This window comes from Serinus canaria, chromosome 25 (assembly GCF_022539315.1).
Source record: "Serinus canaria isolate serCan28SL12 chromosome 25, serCan2020, whole genome shotgun sequence".
NCBI lineage: Eukaryota > Metazoa > Chordata > Aves > Passeriformes > Fringillidae > Serinus > Serinus canaria.
Window position 1 is genome coordinate 10,969,706 of NC_066338.1, and position 24,025 is coordinate 10,993,730.

General features: G+C 63.5%; 2 protein-coding genes across 7 annotated transcripts in view; one reads left to right on the plus strand and one right to left on the minus strand.

Annotated features, from left to right (window-relative positions):
- Window positions 1-14,060, plus strand: part of LRP1 (LDL receptor related protein 1) — a 108,247-nt gene extending 94,187 nt beyond the window's left edge. For 5 of the 6 annotated variants that reach the window (XM_050983784.1, XM_050983787.1, XM_050983785.1 and 2 more), the window contains exons 72-89: window positions 405-527; window positions 1,354-1,497; window positions 1,577-1,711; window positions 1,900-2,019; window positions 2,339-2,610; window positions 2,701-2,879; window positions 3,411-3,517; window positions 3,720-3,836; window positions 3,924-4,100; window positions 4,426-4,566; window positions 5,287-5,460; window positions 7,366-7,527; window positions 8,973-9,147; window positions 9,951-10,055; window positions 10,244-10,308; window positions 11,579-11,666; window positions 11,773-11,917; window positions 13,102-14,060. In XM_050983784.1, the coding sequence (XP_050839741.1) occupies window positions 405-527; window positions 1,354-1,497; window positions 1,577-1,711; window positions 1,900-2,019; window positions 2,339-2,610; window positions 2,701-2,879; window positions 3,411-3,517; window positions 3,720-3,836; window positions 3,924-4,100; window positions 4,426-4,566; window positions 5,287-5,460; window positions 7,366-7,527; window positions 8,973-9,147; window positions 9,951-10,055; window positions 10,244-10,308; window positions 11,579-11,666; window positions 11,773-11,917; window positions 13,102-13,239 (2,567 nt within the window). In that variant the 3' untranslated portion in view covers window positions 13,240-14,060. Of the gene's footprint in view, window positions 1-404; window positions 528-1,353; window positions 1,498-1,576; window positions 1,712-1,899; window positions 2,020-2,338; window positions 2,611-2,700; window positions 2,880-3,410; window positions 3,518-3,719; window positions 3,837-3,923; window positions 4,101-4,425; window positions 4,567-5,286; window positions 5,461-7,365; window positions 7,528-8,972; window positions 9,148-9,950; window positions 10,056-10,243; window positions 10,309-11,578; window positions 11,667-11,772; window positions 11,918-13,101 lie in introns of those variants that run through there. The other variant, XR_007779572.1, reaches the window with a different exon arrangement.
- A 3,079-nt stretch (window positions 14,061-17,139) lies between these two features.
- On the minus strand, window positions 17,140-21,548 carry LOC127060726 (basic proline-rich protein-like). Its single transcript, XM_050984806.1, has 4 exons — window positions 21,443-21,548; window positions 18,617-18,730; window positions 18,492-18,552; window positions 17,140-17,887 (listed from the first exon to the last, which is right to left on the minus strand). The coding sequence occupies exons 1-4, from the start codon at window positions 21,546-21,548 to the stop codon at window positions 17,140-17,142; spliced, it is 1,029 nt and encodes a 342-aa protein (XP_050840763.1).
- Between the last annotated feature and the right edge of the window lie 2,477 nt (window positions 21,549-24,025).

Here is a 24,025-nt window from a genome sequence, read left to right on the forward strand (position 1 = left end):
CTGCCCCCAAGCCCTCCCAAAGCCCAGGATGGGGGGACAGTCCTGGAGCCTGAGCACCACTGTGGGGACCGGAGGGTCTGGGGGGGATCTCCGGCAGCTCCTCTCGGGGGTGGCCAGTGGGGGTGAGGGGTGGAGGTGACTCTGATTGAGGGGCAGGAATTGCAGAGGGGCTGCTGGCGGGGAGGGGGCTGGGGCTGGGTGAGGAGAGGGCTCACAGCAGCCGGGCGATTGTCTTTGCTTCAGTCTCTTTGCTTCAGCCTCCGGAGCCCGCTCGGCCACGTGGGACAGCCCTCCCCGGGGAGCGGGGAGCGGGCAGAGGCCGAGCAGCAGCTCGGGACATGTGTGACAGCCTGGCTACGGCGTCTCCTTTCACCGTCACCGTTTGTTTCTGTTTGCTGGTGCAGTGAAATTCCAGTGTCCCCCCAACAGACCGTTCCGCTGCAAGAACGACCGGGTATGTCTGTGGATCGGTCGACAGTGCGATGGAATTGACAACTGTGGAGATAACACGGATGAGAAGGACTGCGGTGAGTGGGGCTGATCCTTCTGCCTCAGCTCTGCACTGCACACCTGAAATGCTTCTCAGTGTCCAAAGGGTGCTGCTTGAGCACTGGGGAGATGGGGGCAGGACGCCAGTGCTGGCTCTGGTGACGTCTGCTGCCGTTTGCGCTGCCCGACTCCTTGGTGTGCTCTCCTGGCCACAGGAGGTGTCGTGGCTTTCACAGCACATCAGGAGATGGAAACTGTGGTACATGTTCAGAGAGAAGGCATGAAACTGGTAGTCTGGGAGAGAAGGAGGAGTATGGCAGGATTATGGTTTTCTGAGCCTCACAGCCCTGAGCCTGCCTGGCCAAGGTGCCTGGAGGGCACTGTGCCCCTTGGGATGTTCCTCCCAGAGCCTGTGGGCACAGCCCTGAGCCTGCCTGGCCAAGGTGCCTGGAGGTCACTGTGGCCCTTGGGATGTTCCTCCCAGAGCCTGTGGGCACAGCCCTGAGCCTGCCTGGCCAAGGTGCCTGGAGGTCACTGTAGCCCTTGGGATGTTCCTCCCAGAGCCTGTGGGCACAGCCCTGAGCCTGCCTGGCCAAAGTGCCTGCGTGGTCACTGTGGCCCTTGGGATGGTCCTCCCAGAGCCTGTGGGCACAGCCCTGAGCCTGCCTGGCCAAAGTGCCTGCGTGGTCACTGTGGCCCTTGGGATGGTCCTCCCAGAGCCCAGGGTTCAGCCCAGGTGTTGGGGTTGGCTTTGCCCAGTCTTTCCTCCCAAAATCAGGGTGTGGATGCAGGGTCCCAAGTCCCTGCCTGCTCCCAGAGGGTCTCATGGACATGGGGGTCACAGCTGCTGCCCCTCACCCGCAGAGTCACCCACGGCCAAGCCCAAGAGCTGCAGCCAGGACAAGAACGAGTTCCTGTGTGGGAACAAGAAATGCATCAGTGCCAACCTCCGCTGCAACTTCTTCGATGACTGTGGAGATGGCTCTGATGAGGAATCCTGCTCCCACGGTGGGTGGGGGGCCGGGGGCCCGGTGGGGACTGGGGGGGACTCGCTGTGACACGTGTGTGACGGCATGTCCCACCGCAGAGCACAAGTCATACGACTGCATGACCAACACCACCATGTGTGGGGACGAGGCCCATTGCGTCCAGTCCCAGTCCACCTCGTACTGCACCTGCCGCAGAGGCTTCCAGAAGGTGCCAGACAAGAATTTTTGCCAAGGTACTTCCAGCTGCTGCTGGAGAGGGCTGGGGATCAGGCTGTGGGGTCTGGCGTTGGTTTTTGCCAGTGAGGTGTGATTTCACAGCTGGGCTGGGGCTGGGGCGGCAGGAATGGTGTCCTTGGGGCAGAGTTGGGGTCTGTGGGAGCAGCCTTTGGTTCTCCCCCTGATCCCACCTCCCACTGGCCAGACATCAACGAGTGCCTGCGCTTCGGGACCTGCTCCCAGCTCTGCAACAACACCAAGGGCTCCCACGTCTGCAGCTGCGCCAAGAACTTCATGAAGACGGACAACATGTGCAAGGCAGAAGGTCAGGAGGGAACAGGGACCCACGTGGGTTCTGTGTGTGCCCAGGACCCCCCCAGAGCTCCTGTGGGAATCCTTTGCTCTTCCCTCCGACCCCCTGAAGCTCTGCTCACCCTCTGGTACCACTGGTGCTGTCAGTCTGTCCATCCCCAGCAGAGTGAGCCCCAGGGCGATGATGAGTGACTCTGATGCCCAGTGACTCTGTCCCTGTCCCCACCAGGGAGCCGGGCTGAGCCCTCGTTCCTGGCTGAGTCCCACTCCTGGCTGAGCCCCTCTTCCCAGTGCAGCCCATGCCAACCTCTCCTCCTCCTCTTCCTCTGCAGGCTCCGAGCACCAGATCCTCTACATCGCGGACGACAACAAGATCAGGAGCATGTACCCCTTCAACCCCAACTCGGCCTACGAGCCGGCCTTCCAGGGCGACGAGAACGTGCGCATCGACGCCATGGACATCTACGTCAAGGGCAACAAGATCTACTGGACCAACTGGCACACGGGCAGGATCTCCTACCGGGAGCTGCCCGCCTCCTCCTCCGCCTCCACTGCCTCCAACCGCAACCGGCGCCAGATCGACGGTGGCGTCACCCACCTGAACGTGAGCGAGCTCTGCCGGGGCACGGAGGAGATGTGGACACAGGCTGATGGTTTCCTCCCCCCTCACCTGTCCCCACTCTGCCCCACGCAGATCTCAGGGTTGAAGATGCCGCGGGGAATTGCCATCGATTGGGTGGCTGGGAACATCTACTGGACGGACTCGGGGCGGGACGTCATCGAGGTGGCGCAGATGAAGGGCGAGAACCGCAAGACGCTGATTTCGGGGATGATCGATGAGCCCCACGCCATCGTGGTTGATCCACTACGGGGGTGAGGGGCTTCCTATCCCTCTGCCCAACCCTCACTGCACTCCCCTCACCACAAACCCACCCATGGGTCACTCTCTGTGTCTTCTTAAGTTGCCCCAGAGTTGCCTGGTGACTCCAGGATGCCATGGGGATGGTGTGGGAGGGTTTTTCCTCCCTGATCATTGGGCTGTCCTGTTCCCCTGGGACTTCCCATCCCTCTGCCCAGCCCTCACCACAAGCCCACCCATGTGTCCCAGTGTCACTCTCTGTGTCTTCTTGAGTTGCCTGGTGACTCCAGGATGCCATGGGGATGGTGTGGGAGGGTTTCTCCTCCCTGGTCATTGGCCTGTCCTGTTCCCCTGGGACTTCCCATCCCTCTGCCCAGCCCTCACTGCAGTCCCCTCACCACAAACCCACCCATGGGTCACTCTCTGTGTCTTCTCGAGTTGCCTGGTGACTCCAGGGTGCCATGGGGATGGTGTGGGAGGGTTTCTCCTCCCTGGTCATTGGCCTGTCCTGTTCCCCTGGGAATGACCTGCCTGTGTCCTTACAGAACAATGTACTGGTCAGACTGGGGCAATCACCCCAAGATTGAGACAGCTGCCATGGATGGGACACTGCGGGAGACCCTGGTGCAGGACAACATCCAGTGGCCAACAGGTGAGAGAGACAGGTGACAGGAAGGGGGACAAAAGCCACGATGGGGACACGTTCAACCATTTGTGTTGGGGAGGGTTGTTCTGGGGGCTTGGAGCCCCGTGGCAGAAGGGTGTAGGGGCAGTGGGGGTGCTGCTCTGTGGGTCAGCTGGTCAGGAGGGGCTTGGGGTGGTCTGGGGGCTCACTGGGGGCTGTGTCCCCTCAGGTCTGGCCGTGGACTACCACAACGAGAGGCTGTACTGGGCCGACGCCAAGCTCTCCGTCATCGGCAGCATCCGCCTCAACGGCACCGACCCCGTGGTGGCCATCGACAACAAGAAGGGTAAGGGGTGCCCTGTGGGGGTCCCTGGCCCCAGAACCCACCCACCCCAAATCCCCTCCTCCACATGTCCCCTCTTGGCTTCCCCAGGGCTGAGCCACCCGTTCAGCATCGACATCTTTGAGGACTACATCTACGGCGTCACCTACATCAACAACCGCATCTTCAAGATCCACAAGTTCGGGCACAAACCCGTCACCAACCTGACATCCGGCCTCAACCACGCCACCGACGTCGTGCTCTACCACCAGTACAAGCAGCCAGAGGGTGGGTGTGGGCCTGGGACCCCCACCCTGCTCCTGGGGCGGTGGGGAGGTGCCAGGGGCTGATACCTGGTGTGAGGTGCCAGAGGGTGAGGGGGGTGTTGGCAGAGCTTGGGAAGAGGGGACTCAGACCCTCAAAAGTGGGGGTGTCTGGGTGGGCAGAGCAGGGGGTTGCTGAGGTGGGTTTGGAGAGTCCAGCTGGCCAGGTGGCGACCTCAGGGCATGGGAGGGACACACAGAGCTGTGGAGGGGAATGTTCTAGAGGAGCAAGAAGGGCTGTGGGGTCACCACCTCGCTGTCCTCACCATCTGTGCCCTCCTCTCCTGCAGTGACCAACCCTTGTGACCGCAAGAAGTGCGAGTGGCTCTGCCTGCTGAGCCCCAGTGGCCCCGTGTGCACCTGCCCCAATGGCAAACGCCTGGACAATGGCACCTGCGTGGTCGTCCCCTCGCCCACCGTGTCCCCCGTGGGTAGGTGACACCAGAGGAGGAGAGGATGAGGATGAGGAGGGAGGTTGGGTCCTGCCAGCGCAGCCCTGCTCACTTCCATCCCCTCCGTGCCTCTGTGAAAAATGCCAGTTGCTTGTTTTTAAAATTTTAAGAGTTTCGTAGTAATAAAATGGTTATAAAAATAGGAATACAATTAGAGTAATAATAATTTGGACAATTTGGATTAGGACAATATGACACAATGAAAACACAGAGTTATGGACATCTGGGTGCCTTTTTCTGGGCAACATAAGCTCGAAAAAGGAGACCCTTTAACAGAGGATTAACCCTTAAAGCAACAGCCTGTTGCATATTCATACACCTCATGCATGATGCATAAATTCCATTCAAACTCAGGATTCTGTCTGGGCAGTGCCAGCTTCTTCCTCCTAATCCTAACAGTGCCTTCAAGGAGGGAAGAAGTTCATTTCTTCTGATAAGGGAGCAATAAATTCTTTTTCTCTGAAAGATTCAGGTGTCCTGTGGCTGCTGCCTCAATGCAAGTCCTTTTAAAAAATATCTTACATAGCACAGTTTCTATTTTAACATTTTTTTATAACCTAAAACTATATTTAACACACTGCTTAAGAGAATTAATGCAGCATCAGTTTCTAACACAACACGTATCATACTCATTTGGATATTTGCCAAAAGCCAAGCACAAAATCCACATATTTCTCATTTTTCTCACCTCCCTGGCAGTGCCCACCACCGACACGTGTGACCTGAAGTGCCTGAATGGTGGCAGCTGCTTCCTCAACGCCCGCAAGCAAGCCAAGTGCCGCTGCCAGCCGCGCTACAACGGCGACAAGTGCCAGATCGACCAGTGCTCGGACTACTGCCAGAACGGGGGCACCTGTGCTGCCTCCCCCTCAGGTGAGCCAGGGGATCAGACAGACAGACACACAGACAGATGGGGAAGGTGAAACAGGGAAGCCTTATAAATAGGATTGTCTGGGAAAAGATTGTGAGAATATGGAGACTGTAAGTGAGAGTGAAATGAAAGCAGCTCTGAGATTCTTCAGTTAGAAACTTTGCTGGTTCACCTGACAGGCAGGTGGAGTGTTGGGGAGGGTGGAACAGGGAAGCCTCATCAATGTGATTGGCTGGGAAAAGATTGTGAGAATTTGGAGACTGTAAGTGAGAGTGAAATGAAAGCACCTCTGAGATACTTTAGTTAGAAACTTTGCTGGTTCATCTTTCCCAACACTGCACCTGACAGGCAGGTGGAGTGTTGGGGAGGGTGGAACAGGGAAGCCTCATCAATGTGATTGGCTGGGAAAAGATTGTGAGAATTTGGAGACTGTAAGTGAGAGTGAAATGAAAGCAGCTCTGAGATCCCTCAGTTACTGAACACCTGGAAAACAATGGCATGGCCAGCTGAAGGTAAGGATGGAACAACACCCTCTGCCTGCAGGCAGCTCCAAGGGGCAGAGCAGGCCCTGCTGGCTTGGCAGGAGGGGTCCAAAGAGGAGTTTGTAGGGTTTAAAACTACTCCAAGGAGGAGCTTTTAGGGTTTCCAAAGAGGAGATTTTAGGGTTTCCAAAGAGGAGTTTTTAAGCTTGGCAGAAGGGGCCAAAGAGGAGTTTTTAGGGTTTAAAATGTAACACAGTGTGGCAATATAAAGATTCTTACAGGCTGTGTGTAAATGCTGTAGGATTTGTATCTTGGATTAGATTGGTTAGTGAGAATTAGAGTATTCAGCACAGAAGAAGATTTATGGTATTGTAATAGGAACCTCACTCTCTTACCCTCTCATCCTCTCTCTCATCCTCTTTACCCCTCTCTTCTCTCCAGCTGTGCCTGGCAGCTCCCAGCAGGGCTGTGCACTTTGCAATAAACCCCAAATTCCACAACCAGAAGAGGATTTATTGTTCTGTAATGGGAACCTCACTCTCTCATCCTCTCTCCGTCCCTCTCTCTCTCTTTCCCTCTCCCTCTTTTTGCCGCGTTTTTCACCTCTTTTGCCCTCTTTGGTTCCTACCTTGTGTGCGCCTTCGATCTCTCTCTCCCCTCTCTCCCTCGAGCTCCCGCCATCGTCTCGCTCCCTCTCTCTTTCCCTCTCTCTCTCCCTCTCTCTCCCTCTCTCTCCTTCTCTCTCCCTCTCTTCCCTCTCTTTCCCTCTCTCTTTCCCTCTCTCAGCCCTGCTCCAGCTGTGCCTGGCAGCTCCCAGCAGCTCCCTGCCCTCGGCCCTTTGCAATGAACCCCAAGTTCCACAACCAGAAGATTTATTGTATTATAACTGGAACCTCGCGTCAGTCCCATCCGCTTTCCCTCTCTCTCCCTCTCTCTCCCGTCTCTTTCCCTCATCTCTTGTCCCTGCTCATCGTTTCCCGCCTCTTTCCTCTCTCTCTCCCCTCTCTCTCTCTCTCTCTCCCATCCTCTTTCCCTCGTCTTTCCCCTCTCTCTCCTCCCTCTCTCTCCCTCTCTCTCCCTCTCTCTCCCTCTCTCTTTCCCTCTCTCTTTCCCTCTCCCAGCCCTGCTCCAGCTGTGCCTGGCAGCTCCCAGCAGCTCCCTGCCCTCGGCCCTTTGCAATAAACCCCAAGTTCCACAACCAGAAGAAGATTTATTGTATTATAACTGGAACCTCGCTCTCCCATCCTCTTTCCCTCTCTCTTTCCCTCTCTCAGCCCTGCTCCAGCTGTGCCTGGCAGCTCCCAGCAGCTCCCTGCCCTCGGCCCTTTGCAATAACCCCAAATCCCACGCCCTGCCTCCACAGCTCTCTCCTCTCCATCCATGCCCAGCCTCCTCCCGTGGCGCTGACGGGTTTTTTATCCCCAGGAATGCCGACCTGCCGCTGCCCCACCGGCTTCACCGGGCCCCGGTGCAACCAGCAGGTGTGCACGGATTACTGCCAGCACAACGGCAGCTGCAGCGTCAACCAGGGCAACCAGCCCAGCTGCCGCTGCCTGCCCACCTTCATCGGGGACCGCTGCCAGTTCCGTGAGTGCCACCTGCTGGGGACAGCGGCGGGCACGGCGGGAGACGGGGGGCGCTCACCTGGGCATGGCTGGGGATGGCTGGGGGGTGTGGGAGGGTGGGGGGCGCTCACCTGGGCATGGCTGGGGATGGCTGGGGGGTGTGGGAGGGTGGGGGGCGCTCACCTGTCTGGGGATATGTGGGGGGTGTGGGAGGATGGGGGCACTCACCTGTCTGGGGACAATAATAGGAGCATCAGGAGGATGGGTGTCCCTCACCTGATTGGGGACAGCAGTGGGGGCTTCGGGAGGATGGGTGGCACTCACCTGGGGATGTGTGGGAGTGTTGGGAGGATGGGTGTCACTCACCTGGGGGTTTTGGGAGGATGGGGGGCACTCACCTGGGGATGGCTGGGGGGTGTTGGGAGGGTGGGGGGCACTCACCTGGGGGTGTTGGGAGGATGGGTGTCACTCACCTGGGGGTTTTGGGAGGATGGGGGGCACTCACCTGTCTGGGGACAGCATTGGGGCTGTCGGGAGGATGGGTGGCACTCACCTGGGGATGGCTGGGGGGTGTTGGGAGGGTGGGTGGCACTCACCTGTCTGGGGATGTGTGGGGGTGTTGGGAGGATGGGGGGCACTCACCTGGGGATGGCTGGGGGGTGTTGGGAGGATGGGTGTCCCTCACCTGTCTGGGGACAGCATCGGGGCTGTCAGGAGGGTGGGTGGCACTCACCTGGGGGTGTTGGGAGGATGGTGGCACTCACCTGGGGATGGCTGGGGGGTGTGGGAGGGTGGGTGGCACTCACCTGTCTGGGGACAGCAATGGAAGCATTGGAAGGATGGGTGTCACTCATTTGGGGACATCTGTGGACAGCAGTGGGGGCATTAAAAGGATGGGTGTCCCTTACCTGGGGATATTTGGGGACAGCTGTGAGGGGTGTTGGAAGGGTGGGGGGCGCTCACCTGTCTGGGGACAGCATTGGGGCTGTCGGGAGGATGGGTGGCACTCACCTGGGGATGTCTGGGGACAGCAGTGAGGGGTGTTGGAAGGATGGGTGGCACTCACCTGGGGATATGTGGAGGGTGTTGGGAGGATGGGGGGCACTCACCTGGGGATGGCTGGGGACAGCAGTGGGGACATTAAAAGGATGAGTGTCCCTCACCTGTCTGGGGACAGCAGTGAGGGCTGTTGGCAGGATGGGTGGCGCTCACCTGGGGATACCTGGGGACAGACCTCTGGGTGCAGTGCCAGCAGTCTGGTGCTCCCACCCCTCTTTTGGGGGATGCTGAGACAGCATCAGGTGTTGGGCTCCCGTGTCCCCCTCATTTGGGGCAATCCCTGGGGGCAGCACCTTTGGGATTGCATTTCCAGGTCCCCCCCTTTGCTGGGTGCTCCTCCATGGGGCACTGGGGCCCCCAGCTGCCCTCTGGGGGGGGTGCCCACCCTGACCCCCTCGTCCCCCACAGGGCAGTGCTTTGACTATTGTGAGAATGAGGGCGTGTGCCAGATGACAGCCAGTGGTGCCAAGCAGTGCCGCTGCCCGCCTCAGTTCGAGGGTGCCCAGTGCCAGGAGGACAAGTGCTCCCGCTGCCAGGAGGGCAAGTGCAGCATCAACAAGCAGAGCGGGGAGGTCTCCTGCATGTAGGTGCTGGGAGCTGGAGGGAGGGAAGGGCTGGTGGGCACGGGGACACCTCAAAAAACCTGTCCCCCTGTGGCAGGGAGGGGCACAGCTGGGTGGGTAAATCAGGGTGGGTAAATCTGGGGGACCTGGGAGAAGGAGGAGGAGGAGGAGGAGGAGGAGGATGATGATGATGATGTGTCTCAGAGCTCCCCAGAGCCCATCCTGGTGTCCCAGCTGCGAGCTGTGCGGGTGGGATGAGGAAAGAGCTGAGCCCTGAGGGGCTGGGGGGAGCACATGGCAGCCCAGAGGGGACACAGGACAGCCTGGGGGGGCACAGAACACCCGGGGGCTGGCACAGGGCAGCCCGGGGGGGGGCTGGGGCACAGGGCAGTCTGGGTGGGGGGCACAGAACATCTGGGGGGAGGGCACAGGGCAGCCTGGGGGGGGGGCACAGGGCAGGCTGGGGGAGCACAGGGCAGGCTGGGGGGGCAGAGAACACCCGGGGGGGGCACAGAGCAGCCTGGGGGGGCACAGGGCAGCCTGGGAGGGGGCACAGAACACCCGGGGGGGGCACAGGGCACCCTGGGAGGGGCACGGGGCAGGCTGGGGAGGGGCACAGGGCAGCCTGGGGGGACACAGAACACCCGGGGGGGCACAGAACACCCGGGGGGGCATAGGGCAGCCTGGGGGGGGGCACAGGACAGCCTGGGGGGGCACAGGGCAGCCGGGGGGGGCACAGAAAACCCGGAGGGGCACAGAACACCGGGGGGGGGGCACAGGGCAGCCTGGGGGTACCCTGGGGCTGACCCTCTGTGCCCCCCAGCTGCCCTGATGGGAAGATAGCCCCGAGCTGCCTGACCTGTGACAATTACTGCCTGCACGGGGGGACCTGCTCCATCAGCGAAAAGACCCTGCTGCCCGAGTGCCAGTAAGAGAGGAGGGGGCTTGGGGGGGGGCAGAGGGGCTGTTTGTCCCTCGAGATGTCACTGACGCCCCCCGATCTGTGTCCCTGCCCCGCCCTGACCCCAGCTCCGTGCCCTCCGTGCCCGTCCCTCCCTCCCTCCCTCCCCGCACGGCCCTGCCCCGCTAACCCCGCTGCTCTCCCTGCCCTCCCAGGTGCCCGGCGGGCATGGCGGGCCCGCGCTGCGAGGAGCTCCTGGTGGGCGAGCAGCAGAGCAGCCGTAAGTGGGGGGCACTGGGTGACCCCTCCCTTCCATCCCACACCCCACCCTGGGGGGTTTTGGGGGGCAGGTTAAGTGGGATCACAAATTGGGGGGCACTGGGTGACCCCTCCCTTCCATCCCACACCCCACCCTGGGGGGTTTTGGGGGGCAGGTTAAGTGGGGGGCACTGGGTGACCCCCCTGCCCAGGGTTTTTTTTGGGCACTTTGTTGGGGGGCAGGTTAAATTGGGGGCAGTGTGTGGACCCCCCCCCTTTCATGCCATATCACACCCTGGGGGGTTTTGGGGGGGCAGGTTAAGTGGGATCACAAACTGGGGGGCAGTGGGTGACCCCCCCCTTCCATCCCACACCCAGAGGTTTTTTTGGGCACTTTGTTGGGGGGCAGGTTAATTTGGGGCAGTGTGTGACCCCCCCCCTTTCACACCACCCCATACCCTGGGAGGTTTGGGGGGCAGGTTAAGTGGGGGGCACTGGGTGACCCCCCCCTTCCATCCCACATCACACCCAGGGGGTTTTGGGGTGCAGGTTAAGTGGGATCACAAACTGGGGGGCAGTGGGTGACCCCCCCTTCCATCCCACACCATGCCCAGGGGGTTTGTTTGGCACTTTTTTGGGGGGGCAGGTTAATTTGGGGGGCACTGTGTGACCCCCCCTTTAACACCACACCCAGGGGGTTTTTGGGGGTCAGGTTAAATTGGGGGCACTGTGTGACCCCCCTTTCCATCCCATACCAAACCCAGGGTTTTTTGGGGGGGCAGGTTAATTTGGGGGGCAGTGTGTGACCCCCCTTTCACACCACAGCACACCCGGGGGTTTTTGGGGGGGCAGGTTAAATTGGGGGCACTGTGTGACCCCCCCCTTTCACACCACACCCAGGGGTTTTTGGGGGGCACTGTGTGACCCCTCCCTTTCATGCCACACCACACCCAGGGGTTTTTTGGGGGGCAGGTTAATTTGGGGGCAGTGTGTGCCCCCCCTTTAACACCACACCACACCCGGGGGTTTTTGGGGGGCAGTGTGTGACCCCCCTTTCACACCACACCACACCTGGGGGTTTTTGGGGGGCAGGTTAATTTGGGGGCACTGTGTGACCCCCCTTTCACACCACACCACACCCGGGGGTTGTTGATGATCCAGGGCTGCCCCTGAGTGACTCCTGAGCCCCATTCTCTGGTGGAAGGGGGGGACAGGGCCAGCCCAGCTGCCCCACATGGCCACTGTCCCCTCCCCAGCGCAGGCTCTGACTGCTCTGTGCCTTCCTCCCTCAGGAACAGCCTCCATCGTCATCCCCATCCTGCTGCTCCTCATCCTCCTCACCGTGGTGGCTTTTGTCTGGTACAAATGGAGAATTAAAGGGTGAGTCCGTGGCACGGAGGGGACAGGAGCTGGCTGTGAAATCCTCCAGGGTGCTTGGGGACAGCTGGGGGGGTGTCCCTGACCCTCTGCCTCCCCTCCCCCTCAGTGCCAAGGGCTTCCAGCACCAGAGGATGACCAACGGTGCCATGAACGTGGAGATTGGGAACCCCACCTACAAAATGTACGAGGGGGAGCCCGACGATGACGTGGGGGAGCTGCTGGATGCTGACTTTGCCCTGGACCCCGACAAGGTGAGGGAGGGGCTGGGGGCTCTGCAGGGGAGGGGGCACATTGCTGAGGCTCTCAGGGCTCTCTGTGCAGCAGCTCTGGGGGGGTTCTGAGGGGTTTTGGGGCTGGGGGGTCTCTGAGAGGCTGCAAAGGCTTTGAGGGATCACAAAGGTTTTGGGGCTCGGGGGGTCTCTGAGGGGTCTCAAAGCTGGGGGGCTGTGAGAGTTCTCAAAGGTTTTGGGGCTGGGGGTCTCTGAGGGTCTCAGCTGGGAGCCCTGAGGGGCTGCAAAGGCTTTGAGGGATCACAAAGGCTTTGGGGCTGGGTGGGCTCCAAGGGTTTGCAAACTTTTGGGGGCAGGAGGGCTCTGAGAGGTGACAGAGGCTTTGGGGCTGGGGGAGACCCTGAAGGTTCACAAAGGTTTTGGATCTGGGGGGCTCTGAGGGGTCTCAAAGGTTTTGGGGCTGGGGGGCTCTGAGGAATCTCAAAGGTTTTGGGGCAGGAGGGCTCTGAGGGGTCTCAGATTTTGGGTTGGGGGGCTCTGAGGGGTCTCTGAGGAGTTGGGGGGCTCTGAGGGTCTCAAAGCTGGGGGTCTCTGAGGGGTCTCAGATTTTGGGTTGGGGGGCTCTGAGGGGTCTCAAAGGCCTTTGGGGCTGGGGGGCTCTGAGGGGTCTCAGATTTTTGGGGCTGGGGGCTCTGAGGGTCTCAAAGCTGGGGGTCTCTGAGGGGTCTCAGATTTTGGGGCTTGGGGGCTCTGAGAGTCTCAAAGGCTTTGGGGCTGAGGGGCTCTGAGGGTCTCAAAGCTGGGGGTTTCTGAGGGGTCTCACATTTTGGGGTTGGGGGGCTCTGAGGGGTCTCAGATTTTGGGGCTGGGGGTCTCTGAGGGTCTCAAAGCTGGGGGTTTCTGAGGGGTCTCACATTTTGGGGTTGGGGGTCTCTGAGGGACTCAAAGCTGGGGCTGGGGGTCTCTGAGGGGTCTCTGAGGAGTTGGGGAGCTCTGAGGGGCCACAAAGGTTTTGGGGCTGGGGGCTGCAGGCAGAGCCAGCAGAGCTGTCCCCTATCCCTGGAGGAGGTCACAGCTGCTGGGGGCTGTCACCGAGCGACCCCAGGGTGGGGAACACCCCTGGGCACGGCAGTTCTGGCCTGGGGGAGGGGAAGGGAGAGGGGGGATGTCCTCACCCCCTGCCCCCCTCTCCCCCCCGTGTGCAGCCCACCAACTTCACCAACCCCGTGTACGCCACGCTCTACATGGGCGCCCACAACAGCCGCAACTCCCTGGCCAGCACGGACGAGAAACGGGAGCTGCTGGCCCGGGGGGACGACGACCTGGCAGACCCCCTGGCATAGGGGGGGGCACGGGGGAGCCCCCCGCCGCACGGGGGGGGGGCGCCGGGGGGGGGGCCACGAGCCGCTGTATAAATGTACAAATGAAGGATTATTACTTTTCTATGTGAGCAGTATTATTACCTGTATATTCCCCCCTGCCCCGCTCCCAGACCACCCGACTTGGTTTTTGGTTTTTTTTTTTTGGTTTATTTGAAATCTCTTTACGTTGGGCCCTCCCCCCTTCCCCTCCCCTTTTTTCCCCCCACTCCCACCATCAAACACATCGGGGCTGGGGGGTCACTGCTGGGGTGGGGGGGGGACAGAGGAGGGTCCCACATGCTCCCAACCCCCCCCCCCCAAATGCAGCAGCTCCCCTCCCCAGGGACCCCCATTTCCCTCCCCCACCTCAATTTGCTGCTCCTCGGCTTCCCCCTTTGTCCTGCAGCTCCCCCCAGCCCCCCCAATTCCCCTCCCTCCCCTTTTTTCCTGCCCCCCTCCCTTTGCCCCATTCCCTGCCCGACTGTTACAGGGGTCAGGATGAAGCCCCCAGCCCCACCGAGGTGTGGGGGGGGTCCCCAGCCCTTCAGCCCCTCCCCTCCTGTTCTCCAACATGCACATTTTTTAACAGGAAAAAGAAAAAAACCCCAAAAATACAAAAAAACCCCCAAACCCTGGAAATGACCTAGCTTTTATAGTAGAAATAAAGAAATAAACGCATGTGGGGGGGCGGGGGGGGGGACCCCATCCTTTTCTTGGGGGGAAATGTTTTAATAATTTTTGCTGGATTACTTTACAACTAAACAAAACAGATATTGTTATAAATAAAATTTTTAAAAACTGAAGCACAGGCTGATGGTTGGGGGGGGCAATACTGGGGGGCACTGGGGGGCACTGGGGGGCACGGCTGTGATGCCCTCAGAGCCCAGAGGTGCCAGTCCTGGCCCTGGGGAGGGGGAAGGGGAGGTCAGGGGGGGGTTGGGGGGTGGGGAGGGGAGGGGGTTCGGGGAGTGATGTGGGGAGGGGGTCGCGGGGAGGGGGGGTCAGAGGTGGCAGCAGCATCGATGAACCGGGAACGGGGAAAGGGGAATTGAGGACGGGGAAAGGGGAAAGGGGAACGGGGAATTGAGAATTGGGAACAGAGAATGGGGAACGGGGAATGGGAATGCGGAAAGAGGAACCGGGAACAGGGAATGGGGAATGGGGAAATGGGGAATTGGGGAATGGGGAACGGGGAATGGGGAACGGGAATGCGGAAAGGGGAACCCGGAACAGGGAATGGGGAACGGGGAAAGGGAATTGGGAATGGGGCACGGGGAATGGGGAATTGGGAACGGGGAAAGGGAAATGGGGAACGGGGAATGGGGAACCGGGAATTGGGAATGGGGAACGGGGAACGGGGAACGGGGAGTGGGAATACGGAAAGGGGAACCGGGAACAGGGAATGGGGAACGGGGAACCGGGAACGGGGAACGGGGGAAGGGGAAACGGGAATTGGGAACCGGGAACCGGCACGGGCGGCTCGCGCAGTCCCAGGAGCCGCCACCAGGTGGCGACACCAACTTCGAGAACAGAGCGGGGGCAGCGCGGGCGTCCCCGTGTCCCCCCCAGTGTGACCCCCCTATGTCCCCCCATGTGTGTCCCCGTGTCCCCCCAGTGTGACCCCCCTATTTCCCCATGTGTCCCCCCGTGTCCCCCCCAGTGTGACCCCCCTATGTCCCCCCATTTGTCCCCCCGTGTCCCCCCCAGTGTGAACCCCCTATGTCCCCCCATGTGTGTCCCCGTGTCCCCCCAGTGGTGACCCCCCTATGTCCCCCCATGTGTGTCCCCGTGTCCCCCCCAGTGTGACCCCCTATGTCCCCCCCATGTGTGTCCCCGTGTCCCCCCCAGTGTGACCCTCCTATGTCCCCCCATTTGTCCCCCCAGTGTGACCCCCCTATGTCCCCCCATTTGTCCCCCAGTGTGACCCCCCCCTATGTCCCCCCATGTGTCCCCCCGGCTCACACCCCTCCGTGTCCCCCCCCACCGTGTGAACCCCTCCGTGTCCCACCTGTGCGCCCCCATGGATCGCCCCCCTAAGCCCACCCCGAGTATCCCCCCCCGTCCCCCCTCTGGTCCCCATGTCCCCTGAGTATCCCCCATGTCCCGCCATTGTGTCCCCCGTGTCCCCTCTGTGTCCTCCATGTCCCCTATCCCCCAGTCCCCTGAGTGTCCCCCATGTCCCCATTTTCCCCTCCCGTGTGTCCCTCTCATGCCCCCCCCCCCGTCCCCCCACGTGCCCCCCCTGTGCCCCCCCATGCCTGGGGGTGTCCCTCTCACCCTCCTGCCCTGCCACAGCCACAGGGGTGACCAGGACAGCACCAGGTGGGTGGGGGGGCTCACTTGGGACCCCCCCTCACCCCCAGGGACCGGTGGGCTCTCATCTGTGCCTCGTGCCCGCCCGGGGGGGCTCGTCCTGCGGGGGTGGGGGGCTCAGGGCACCGAGCCTTCGTGGCATCGCAGCAGCCTCGCCACGTGCCAGGCGGCTGTGGGGGACCCCCGAGGCCATGGCAGGTCCTGGTGCCCCCCGGGGGTCGCCCCTCGCCCCCCTCCTCATCATCACCCGCCCTCGGCCCCCCGCAGCCGCTGCCTTTGAGCCCCCCCAGCCCCGCGCCGGGTGCCGGCGGCCTCAGATCTATTTCAATACCGGCTCTTTGTTCACTTATCGGTCCTTAAATCTCCTCCCGAGGTTTTTCCTCCCTTTCCCCTCTCCCCCATGCCCCCCCCCCCGCCTCACCAAACGCTTTTTATCTTTTCCCTTCAATATTTTCTATTTTTCACCCTCTTCCCCATTCATCCCCACCCTCCCCCCCCCCCCGCCTGCTTCTGCCCCTCCCGTGGGCTGTTAAATTGGGGAGGGGGCTCTCCCAGAGCACCCCCAACCCCTCTCAGACCCCGGGGTGCGTTTGTTTCCCCGGTGAGACCATCGGGGGCACCGGGACCCCCCCCCTCCCCCGGGGAGTTTTCCTGGCGATGTGGGGGGAGGTCCCGAGGGGTCTGGGTGCCCCCGGAGCCCCCCCAGGCTTCGGCCACCCCAACCCTGGGCAGGGTGAAAGTGGCACCGGGGGGAGCAGGGCTGGGGGACCCCGGTGGGAGGGGAGGGGGCTACAGAGGCTCCTGCAGCGCGGGAATTGGGGGGTCGGGGAGGAGCGGGGGGCTCTGGGGTCTCACACCCACCGGGGCAGCAGAAGGGGAGGGGGGTTTGGAGGGGTTCTCCCTCAAGTGGGGGACACTCCTCTGACCCCCCCCACGTGCCCAGGGCACCCACGAGGCTGGCCCGGGGCTGGTTGGGACCCCCGTGGTGCCAGCAGCTCCGGACGCCCCGCTCCTCCGGCTCTGCGCTCTCCTCTCCTCTCTCTCTCCCCCGGCTCCTTCTCCCTTCATTCCTCACCCTCTCCCTTCCCTTCTCCGGTTTCTCCTTTTATCATTCCGGCTCCGCACGTCCACGCGGTTCTGCAGTGCCCTCCCCGCGTGTCCCCACCACCCCCGCGCGCCCCCAGACCCCCTCCCCCCAAAACCCCCCCGCATGTCCCCAGCCCCGCCGATTCCCGCTGCTCCCCGGGATAATCGCACGAATTACAGCAATAATGGCAATTAACGATCAATTAATGGCGTGGGGAGGGGGCTGGGTGGGGGGGGTGGGCTGCCAAAACCCCTCGTGGCGGGGGTGAGGACCCCTGGGAGAGGGACCCCGCGCCGGGGGACGAGCACACGCGTGTCCATGTGCACACACGTGTCCGTGCAGGTGACGCGGGTGGCGCGTCCAGCCCGACGCGGGGGGGGGGGGGGCGTGCAGGACAAGAGGACCCCCCACCCCCGGGTGTGGCAGGGTCTGGGGGGGTCCCTAGAGTGCCCCCACCCCTTTCTGCTGAAGTTTTGGGGGGGTCAAGCAGGAGGGGCAGCACCGCCGGTGTCCCCCCGGTGCCCCCAGCGGAGTCTCCGGGAGATGGGGCGGGGGTCGCAGCACGGGGGGGACGGGGGGGGAGAGCGGGACAAGTCCGGGAGCTTCTGGGGGAGCGGGAAGATGGAGCAGGAGGGGGTGGGGGGCGCACCCCAGGGTGCTGGATTGGGGGGCGCGAGGGGGTCCGGAGGATTCAGGGTCACCGGGAGAGAGGGGCAGGAGCGGGGTGTCCCGGGGGGCTCCGGGAAAGGGGGTAGGCGGGGGGCAGGAACCGGGGGCACCCCGAGGTGATGGAGAAGAGGGGGGGGCACAGCTGGGGGTGCAGGGGGGAAGTTGGGGAGGGCAGGGCCGGAGACCCCTCGGGCTGATGGAGACAGCGAGGGGAGGGGGCGGCACCGGCGACACCCCGGGATGCTGAAGGAGGCGGCGGGGGGGGCACACCAGGGACACCCCGAGATGCGGTGGCGGGGGGGGGGGTCGTGGGCACCTCGAGGTCTCCCCCCGTCGCTCTCCCCGGTGCGCGGGGTCCCGGCGCCCCCGGAGCCGCCCCCACCCCCGGTGCCCTCCCCCCCCCGCCGGTCGGGATTGGCGGGGCCGCCGAGGCACCGCCCGGCCCCGCAAGTCTCCAACTTTCTTCCCGCCGCCCCTCGCCGCCGCCGCCGCCGCCGGTTCTCCCGGAGCCCCGCGATGCTCCGCCGCCGCCTGCCGCTGCTCGGGCCCGGGCTGCTGCTGCTGCAGGTACCGGGGAGCCGGGACCCCCGGGGGGGCGACGGGGGGCGCGGTTACCGGGCAGGGTTGTGGGGGTGCGACGTTACCGGGCAGGGGGGGCGATTACCGGGGGAAGGGGGCGAGGGTCGTGCAGCGATTGGGGGGCGTAGGATGAATCCGGGGGGGTCCTGGCGGGGGGTGGGGGTCGTGCAGATTTGGGGGTGTCGAGCATTGGGGGGGCTGTGGCGGTCATGGAAAGCGGGGATGGTTTGGGGGGGGGTCGAGCGCGACTCGGGGGGGGTCGAGCAGACACGGGGGGGGTCGTAGGGGGGTGAATGAGAGAGTTTTGGGGGGGCTGGCGGGGGTTGCATATGGGGGGTCCTGCCCCCTTCCCCCCCCCCCAAGCTGGAGGGACACGGCGCTGTCCCGGAGCTCGGGCGGAGTTGTGGTGTCGGGGGGAGCCTCGGGGGGGTCCCGTGGCTGGTGAAGCCCCCCCAGCTTTCCCTCCCCTCCGCCCCCCCCCCCCGTTGCGGAGCGCGGGAGGCGCCGTCTGGCAGGTGCGGGGGGGGGGCAGCGAGACGGAGCCGCGCGTGAGCGTGGGGGCGGCCACGGGTGGGGGGGGTCGGACCCCCTGCCCGAGGGGTCCACGGGGGGCTCGGGGGACCCCTTGTCCCGCACCTGCAGCACACCTGGGAAGGGGGGGGAAGCAGGGGGACTCCCCCACCCTGTCGGGGAGTGAGGGGGGGTCCTCACGCAGGACCGAGGGGGGGTCCCCGCTGTTCCCTGGTCGTGCCAAGGGCGGGACCCCCAAAAGCACCTGCGGAGGCGACGCCTCGTCCCTGTCCCGACTCCGCTCGGCCTCAGCCCCTGCACGGGGGAGGGGGGGGCTCAGCCCTGCCGGGGGTCTTCTCCCACCTCACCCTGTGCCCCCCAGCCATGGGGAGCACGCAAGGGGGTCTCGACCCCCGGGACAGGCCTGGGGGGGTGGGGGTCCCCCCTTTGCTTCTCGGTGGGAGCTGAGGAGCGGCTGCAGCCGCAGAGACCCCCCCACGATGTTCCCCAGTCCCAAAGCTTCCCAAGGCCACTCACCCCCCGTGTCCCCCCCTCCTGGAGCCCCTCGGGGGTCTCCAGCAAGCGACGGCAGCGCCGTGGTGGTCAGGAGAGGGGGGATGGAGCCCCCCCAGCCCAGCCGGGGGTGGGGGGGGGGGTCGGGCTCATCAGCCAGCAGATCTGATTTCCTGACACTCCATTTTTACTTTCTGTGTTTCATGAATAAAATCAAACGAGTCAATTCCCTCTCGGGAATTGGATGCACATCAGGGACCCCCCCCCCAACCCCCCCCTGCACCACCCGACCCCCCTCAAGGCAAAGGCTCCTGTAACTTGTCTCTCCCTGGCACGCTGCTCCCTGCGTGGGGAGGGGGCGGGCGGGGGGGGGAGGACGCGTGCCCGCGTGTGGGGGTGGCTCGGCGTGACCCCCCCCCCCCTCCTTTCCCCGTGTCCATCCATTGCAGAGCATCTGTCGGTGCTGGAGCTGCTTCAAGACAAATGGGTTTGTTTTGATGAAATCCCGAGCAGGGCGCTGCCCTGGCCCCCCCCGCCCCGCCCACACAGGCTGAGGGGGGGGCTCAAAGCTGGGGAGGGGGGGGCACGGACATGGCTTGGGGCAGGGGTGGGCATGAGGGTGCGGGAGGCACCAGCACAACCCCGGGAGATGCCCCGACCCCTCTGCGGTGGGGGTCCAGGACCCTCCCCCCTTGCCAGGGCTCTGGGAGGGGCCGGGGTCTGCCCAGCCCGGTGCCCACCGGGTGCCAGGGAAGGGCACCGCAGCCATTCCTGCCCCTCAGCTCTCCGGGACTGCTGGGGAGAAACTTTCCCGAGTCCTTTTGGGGGTCAGGAGGGAGCTGGGTGGGTGGGGGGACCCCATTATGGTGGGCACCCTGGGCTGGGGGGGGTCCCAGTGCCACATCCCAGCTGGGGGCACTGGGGAGAGGGGCAGGGGGGGCTGCACCCCCCTCCCCAGGACAGCAGTGACGGCCTTGTCCCTGTGCAGGAGGGAGGGATCCCCGGGGTGGGGGACCCCCGGGGTGTGGGGACCCCCGAGTTGTGGAACCCCCGACGTGTGGGACCCCCGAGTTGTGGGGACCCCCGAGGTGCCACCCCCGTGCCCCGCTTTGCTGGCAGTGCCACCTGGGTGACGCTGCTGTGTCCCTGCAGGACGGACAAAACCCCCCCTGCCCAGAGGACGCCTGTTCCCACTCCGGGGGTCCCCTGGCCCCCCACCCTCGGTGGCTGCCGCTGCGCTGGCAGGGGGACGAGCCCACCTCTGATTGCAAGTGACACCCCCCGCCCTCCCTCCCTCCCTCCCTCCCCAGCCTTTCCTGCGTTATTTTCATGCATCCCATTATTTTCTGTTCATTGGAAATTCAATTTTCGGGGTCTCTCCGGCTGGGGCCAGCCTGGCTCCCCCCTGCTGAGGGTCCCAGCCCCCCCAGGCACCCCCAGGAGCTTTGGCCGTGCCCTGGGTGGAGGAAGGGCCGTTCCCTCAGCATCCCCCGGGCTTCCTGCCAGGCAGGTGCCACCCTGGGTGCCCCCGGCGATGGGGTGGCCGCACCCAGTCCTGAGCAAGACTCAGCAGAGGAGCGAGGGATGGGCGATGCCGGCCCTGGGTTGGGCAGGATTGGGCAGGAACGGGCTGGAACAGGCGAGAGCCCCGGGATGGAGGCGCGGTGGGATGGCCGAGCGCCACAGCAGGACGGGGACAGCGATGTCTGTCTGTCCTTCCTCTCCCTGCTCCGTCCCTGCCGCCTCTGCCAGGGTGTGCCCCGCCGCACCCCCTGCCTCAGTTTCCCTCCTTTCTGGCACTCGCAGGTGAGGCAGCGGCCGTCTGTGAAGCACCTGAGTGGTGCTGGCAGCTTTTCCTTCCTGGATTAACCCTTTGCTGGAAAATCCTGCCTTGCTCTGCCCTGTGGGTGGCCCGGGATGCCAAACTCATCCACTTTGTCCCTTCCTTGGCCTGGCTGTCACCCCGGAGCTGCGGCCTGGCGGATGGCATTGCTCTCAGCAGCTGCTGCCAGCGAGGACACCCCGATCCCGCCTCCCCAGCTCCCAATTTAGGGGGAATTCACCCCAAATTCGGGCTCGGAGGGGGGCAGCACATCTGGGGCCAGAGGAGAGGAGAGAGGATTTGGGGTTCGGGGGGCGCTGCTGCCCTGCAGCCCCACCTGGCCGGGGGTCCCTGGGGGTGCTGAGCTGCAGCCCCCGGTGCCTGCGGGGCCGGGATGGGCTCGGTGCATCCCCCGGTACCGGCATGGGCTCAGTGCATCCACCGGTACCGGGATGGGCTTGGTGCCTCCCCCGGTGCCGGGATGGGCTCCATGCCTCCCCCGGTACCGGGATGGGTTCCGTGCCTCCCCCGGTGCCGTTCCTGCGGCTCCCCGAGCCGTTCCTGTGCCCACCGGGTCGGGATGGGCTCGGTGCTTCCCCTGGTACCGGGATGGGCTCCGGGCCTCCCCCGGTACCAGGATGGGCTCGGTGCATCCACCGGTACCAGGATGGGCTCTGGGCCTCCCCCGGTACCAGGATAGGCTCGGTGCATCCCCCGGTACCAGGATGGGCTCTGGGCCTCCCCCGGTGCCAGGATGGGCTCGGTGCCTCCCACGGTACCAGGATGGGCTCGGTACATCCACCGGTACCGGGATGGGCTCCGTGCACATCCACCGGTACCGGGATGGGTTCCGTGCCTTCCCCGGTACCGGGATGGGCTCGGTGCCTCCCCCGGTGCCGGGATGGGCTCCGTGCCTCCCCCGGTGCCGTTCCTGCGGCTCCCCGAGCCCGGCCGCCGTTGCGGCGGGTGCTGTGTGTGCTCAGCATGGCTGAGCTAATCTATCGCCAAACAAACACACAGTGTTATTCCGAAAGAAGGTTTCCAAGCGACTCATTTCCCTTTTTTTAATAACTCTTCCCTCTGGTGCCCTTTGCACCCCAAGCTGGGAGATTCAATAAGGCTGGAGCCTGGAGCGTGGCTGGCGCAGCCTCAGCGAGGAGGGGGAGCAGCGGCTGGGGAAGGGGGGGCACCCAGGGGTGCCCCCCAGCCAGGCCCCCCCACCCCTGCTCTTGCCAGTGCCGATCTGGCTCCGAGCCTGGTCCGGTTTTATTGCTTTTCCCCCCTCACTCCTGTTTTTAATTGCCAGTTTTCCTCTGGGGACTGGCAGAGGTGGCCGGGATGGGGGGGGGGGGGGGACAGGACCACAGAATCCCCCAGCTGAGCCCCCACCGCTAATCACACCCTTGCCAATTAACGCTCCCCGATTAATGACTTTGCCCGCCCTTTCTGCATCCACAGCTCCTCCTCTCAAGGAGCCGAGGTCCCCCGCAGCCGGTGGCCCGAGCGGGGGGTGAGACCCCGCAGCCGGAGCGCCCCCAGCCCCCGGCCTGGCCCGGCTCCAGCCTCGCCGCGGTGCCTGGCTCAGCCCTGGCGCTCGGGCGCTGGAGGTAAATGGCCCAGGAAAGATGAAGCTTCCTCTCCCGCCGCTTGGATTGCTGCTGAAGGAATAATCACATCCCCGTGCCCCCCCCTCCCCTCCCCTCCCCGCTTTTTTCCCTGTTGCAAAAGGAAAGTCATTGTGGAGGAACAGAGCAGGGAGGCGAATCGAGCCCAAATCAATTCCCAGATCCCCCGTGCGACCCCCCCAGGGTTGATGTCACCGTGAGGGAGACCCTCTCATTGTCCCATTGTCCCCTCAGGGCAGCGCAGCCCGGTCTGCAGCAGGCAGAGCAAAACCTCACCTGGCACCTGCCTGGGCTGGGTGAGAACGGGGCTGAATCCTGGGGGGCACCAGGGGGGTCCCAGGGGGGTGCAGGGACACTCTGTGCCGTGCTCCTGGTGGCAGCCAGCACCTGGCTGGGGTAGGTCACTCTCCTTGTGACCCCAGAGGGTCCCCAGAGCTCCTGGGAGGGCTCCTGGAGGGTTTTAATCCAAGTTCACTGTGGGGATGGGGGGGGACTTTGCTGCTGCCCCCCAATTCCTGGGGGGGACAGATCCCAGCTGGCACTGGGAATGTCAGGAGGGTCTGCAGGGACGGGGTGTCACCCAGGGGACAGCCTGGCATTTGCCCCCTCCCTGGTGACCTTCTCACTGGCCCTGTCTCACCCAGGGATGGGGGGGGGGGGGCTGGGAATGGGATTTATGATCCCTCCTGATACGATCTTATAAAATTTCCCGGGCACACTCGAAATTACATTTCCATAGCTCAGGAGCAGCGATCTCGGCGAGCGCCAGTACCTGCCACTTTTATGGCTACATTTATTGCAATAATAAAGTGGAACGGTGAGGCAAGGGCTGGGGGTGCCTGGGGGGGAGCAGGAGGTGGGGGCTGCGCTGCTGAGGGCCTGGGGTGCCCCGATTTTGGGGGGATTCTGGGGAAGCTGCTGCTTCATCTGCTGAAGAGCTGCAAGAGGGGTAGAGGGAGCCTGTTCTGCTGGGGGGAAACTGAGGCAGGAGCATCCTGGGGGGCATCCCTGGTGCTGGGGATGTGGGAGTGACTGGGATCCATCCTTGCTGGCTGTACTCCCTTGTACCCTCACACCACCCCCGTGAGCTGCCCACGTCCCCCCGATTTTGGGGGGATTTGGGTGAAACTGCTGCTTCTCTGCTGCCTCTCTGCTGAAGAGCTGGAAGAGGGGTAGAGGGAGCCTGTTCTGCTGGGGGAAACTGAGGCAGGAGCATCCTGGGGGCATCCCTGGTGCTGGGGATGTGGGAGTGACATGGGACCTGTCCCTACTCCTTTGTCCCCTCACACCACCCCCGTGAGCTGCCTGTGTCCCCCCGATTTTGGGGGGATTTGGGTGAAGTTGCTGCCTCTCTGCTGAAGAGCTGCAAGGAGTAGAGGAATCTTGTTCTGCTGGTGGGAAACTGAGGCAGGAGCATCCTGGGGGACATCCCTGGTGCTGGGGATGTGGGAATGAGGGAATGACTGGGATCCATCCTTGCTGGCTGTACTCCCTTGTCCCCACACACCATCCCTGCGAGCTGCCTGTGTCCCCATGTCCTGCTCAGGAGGACCCCCCACCCCCACCCCAGTGACCCCCAAAAGGAGCTGAACCCCCCCCCAAAATCAACCAAGGGTGTTCAGGCCTGTTGGCCAGCTCAGGGAGCTGCTG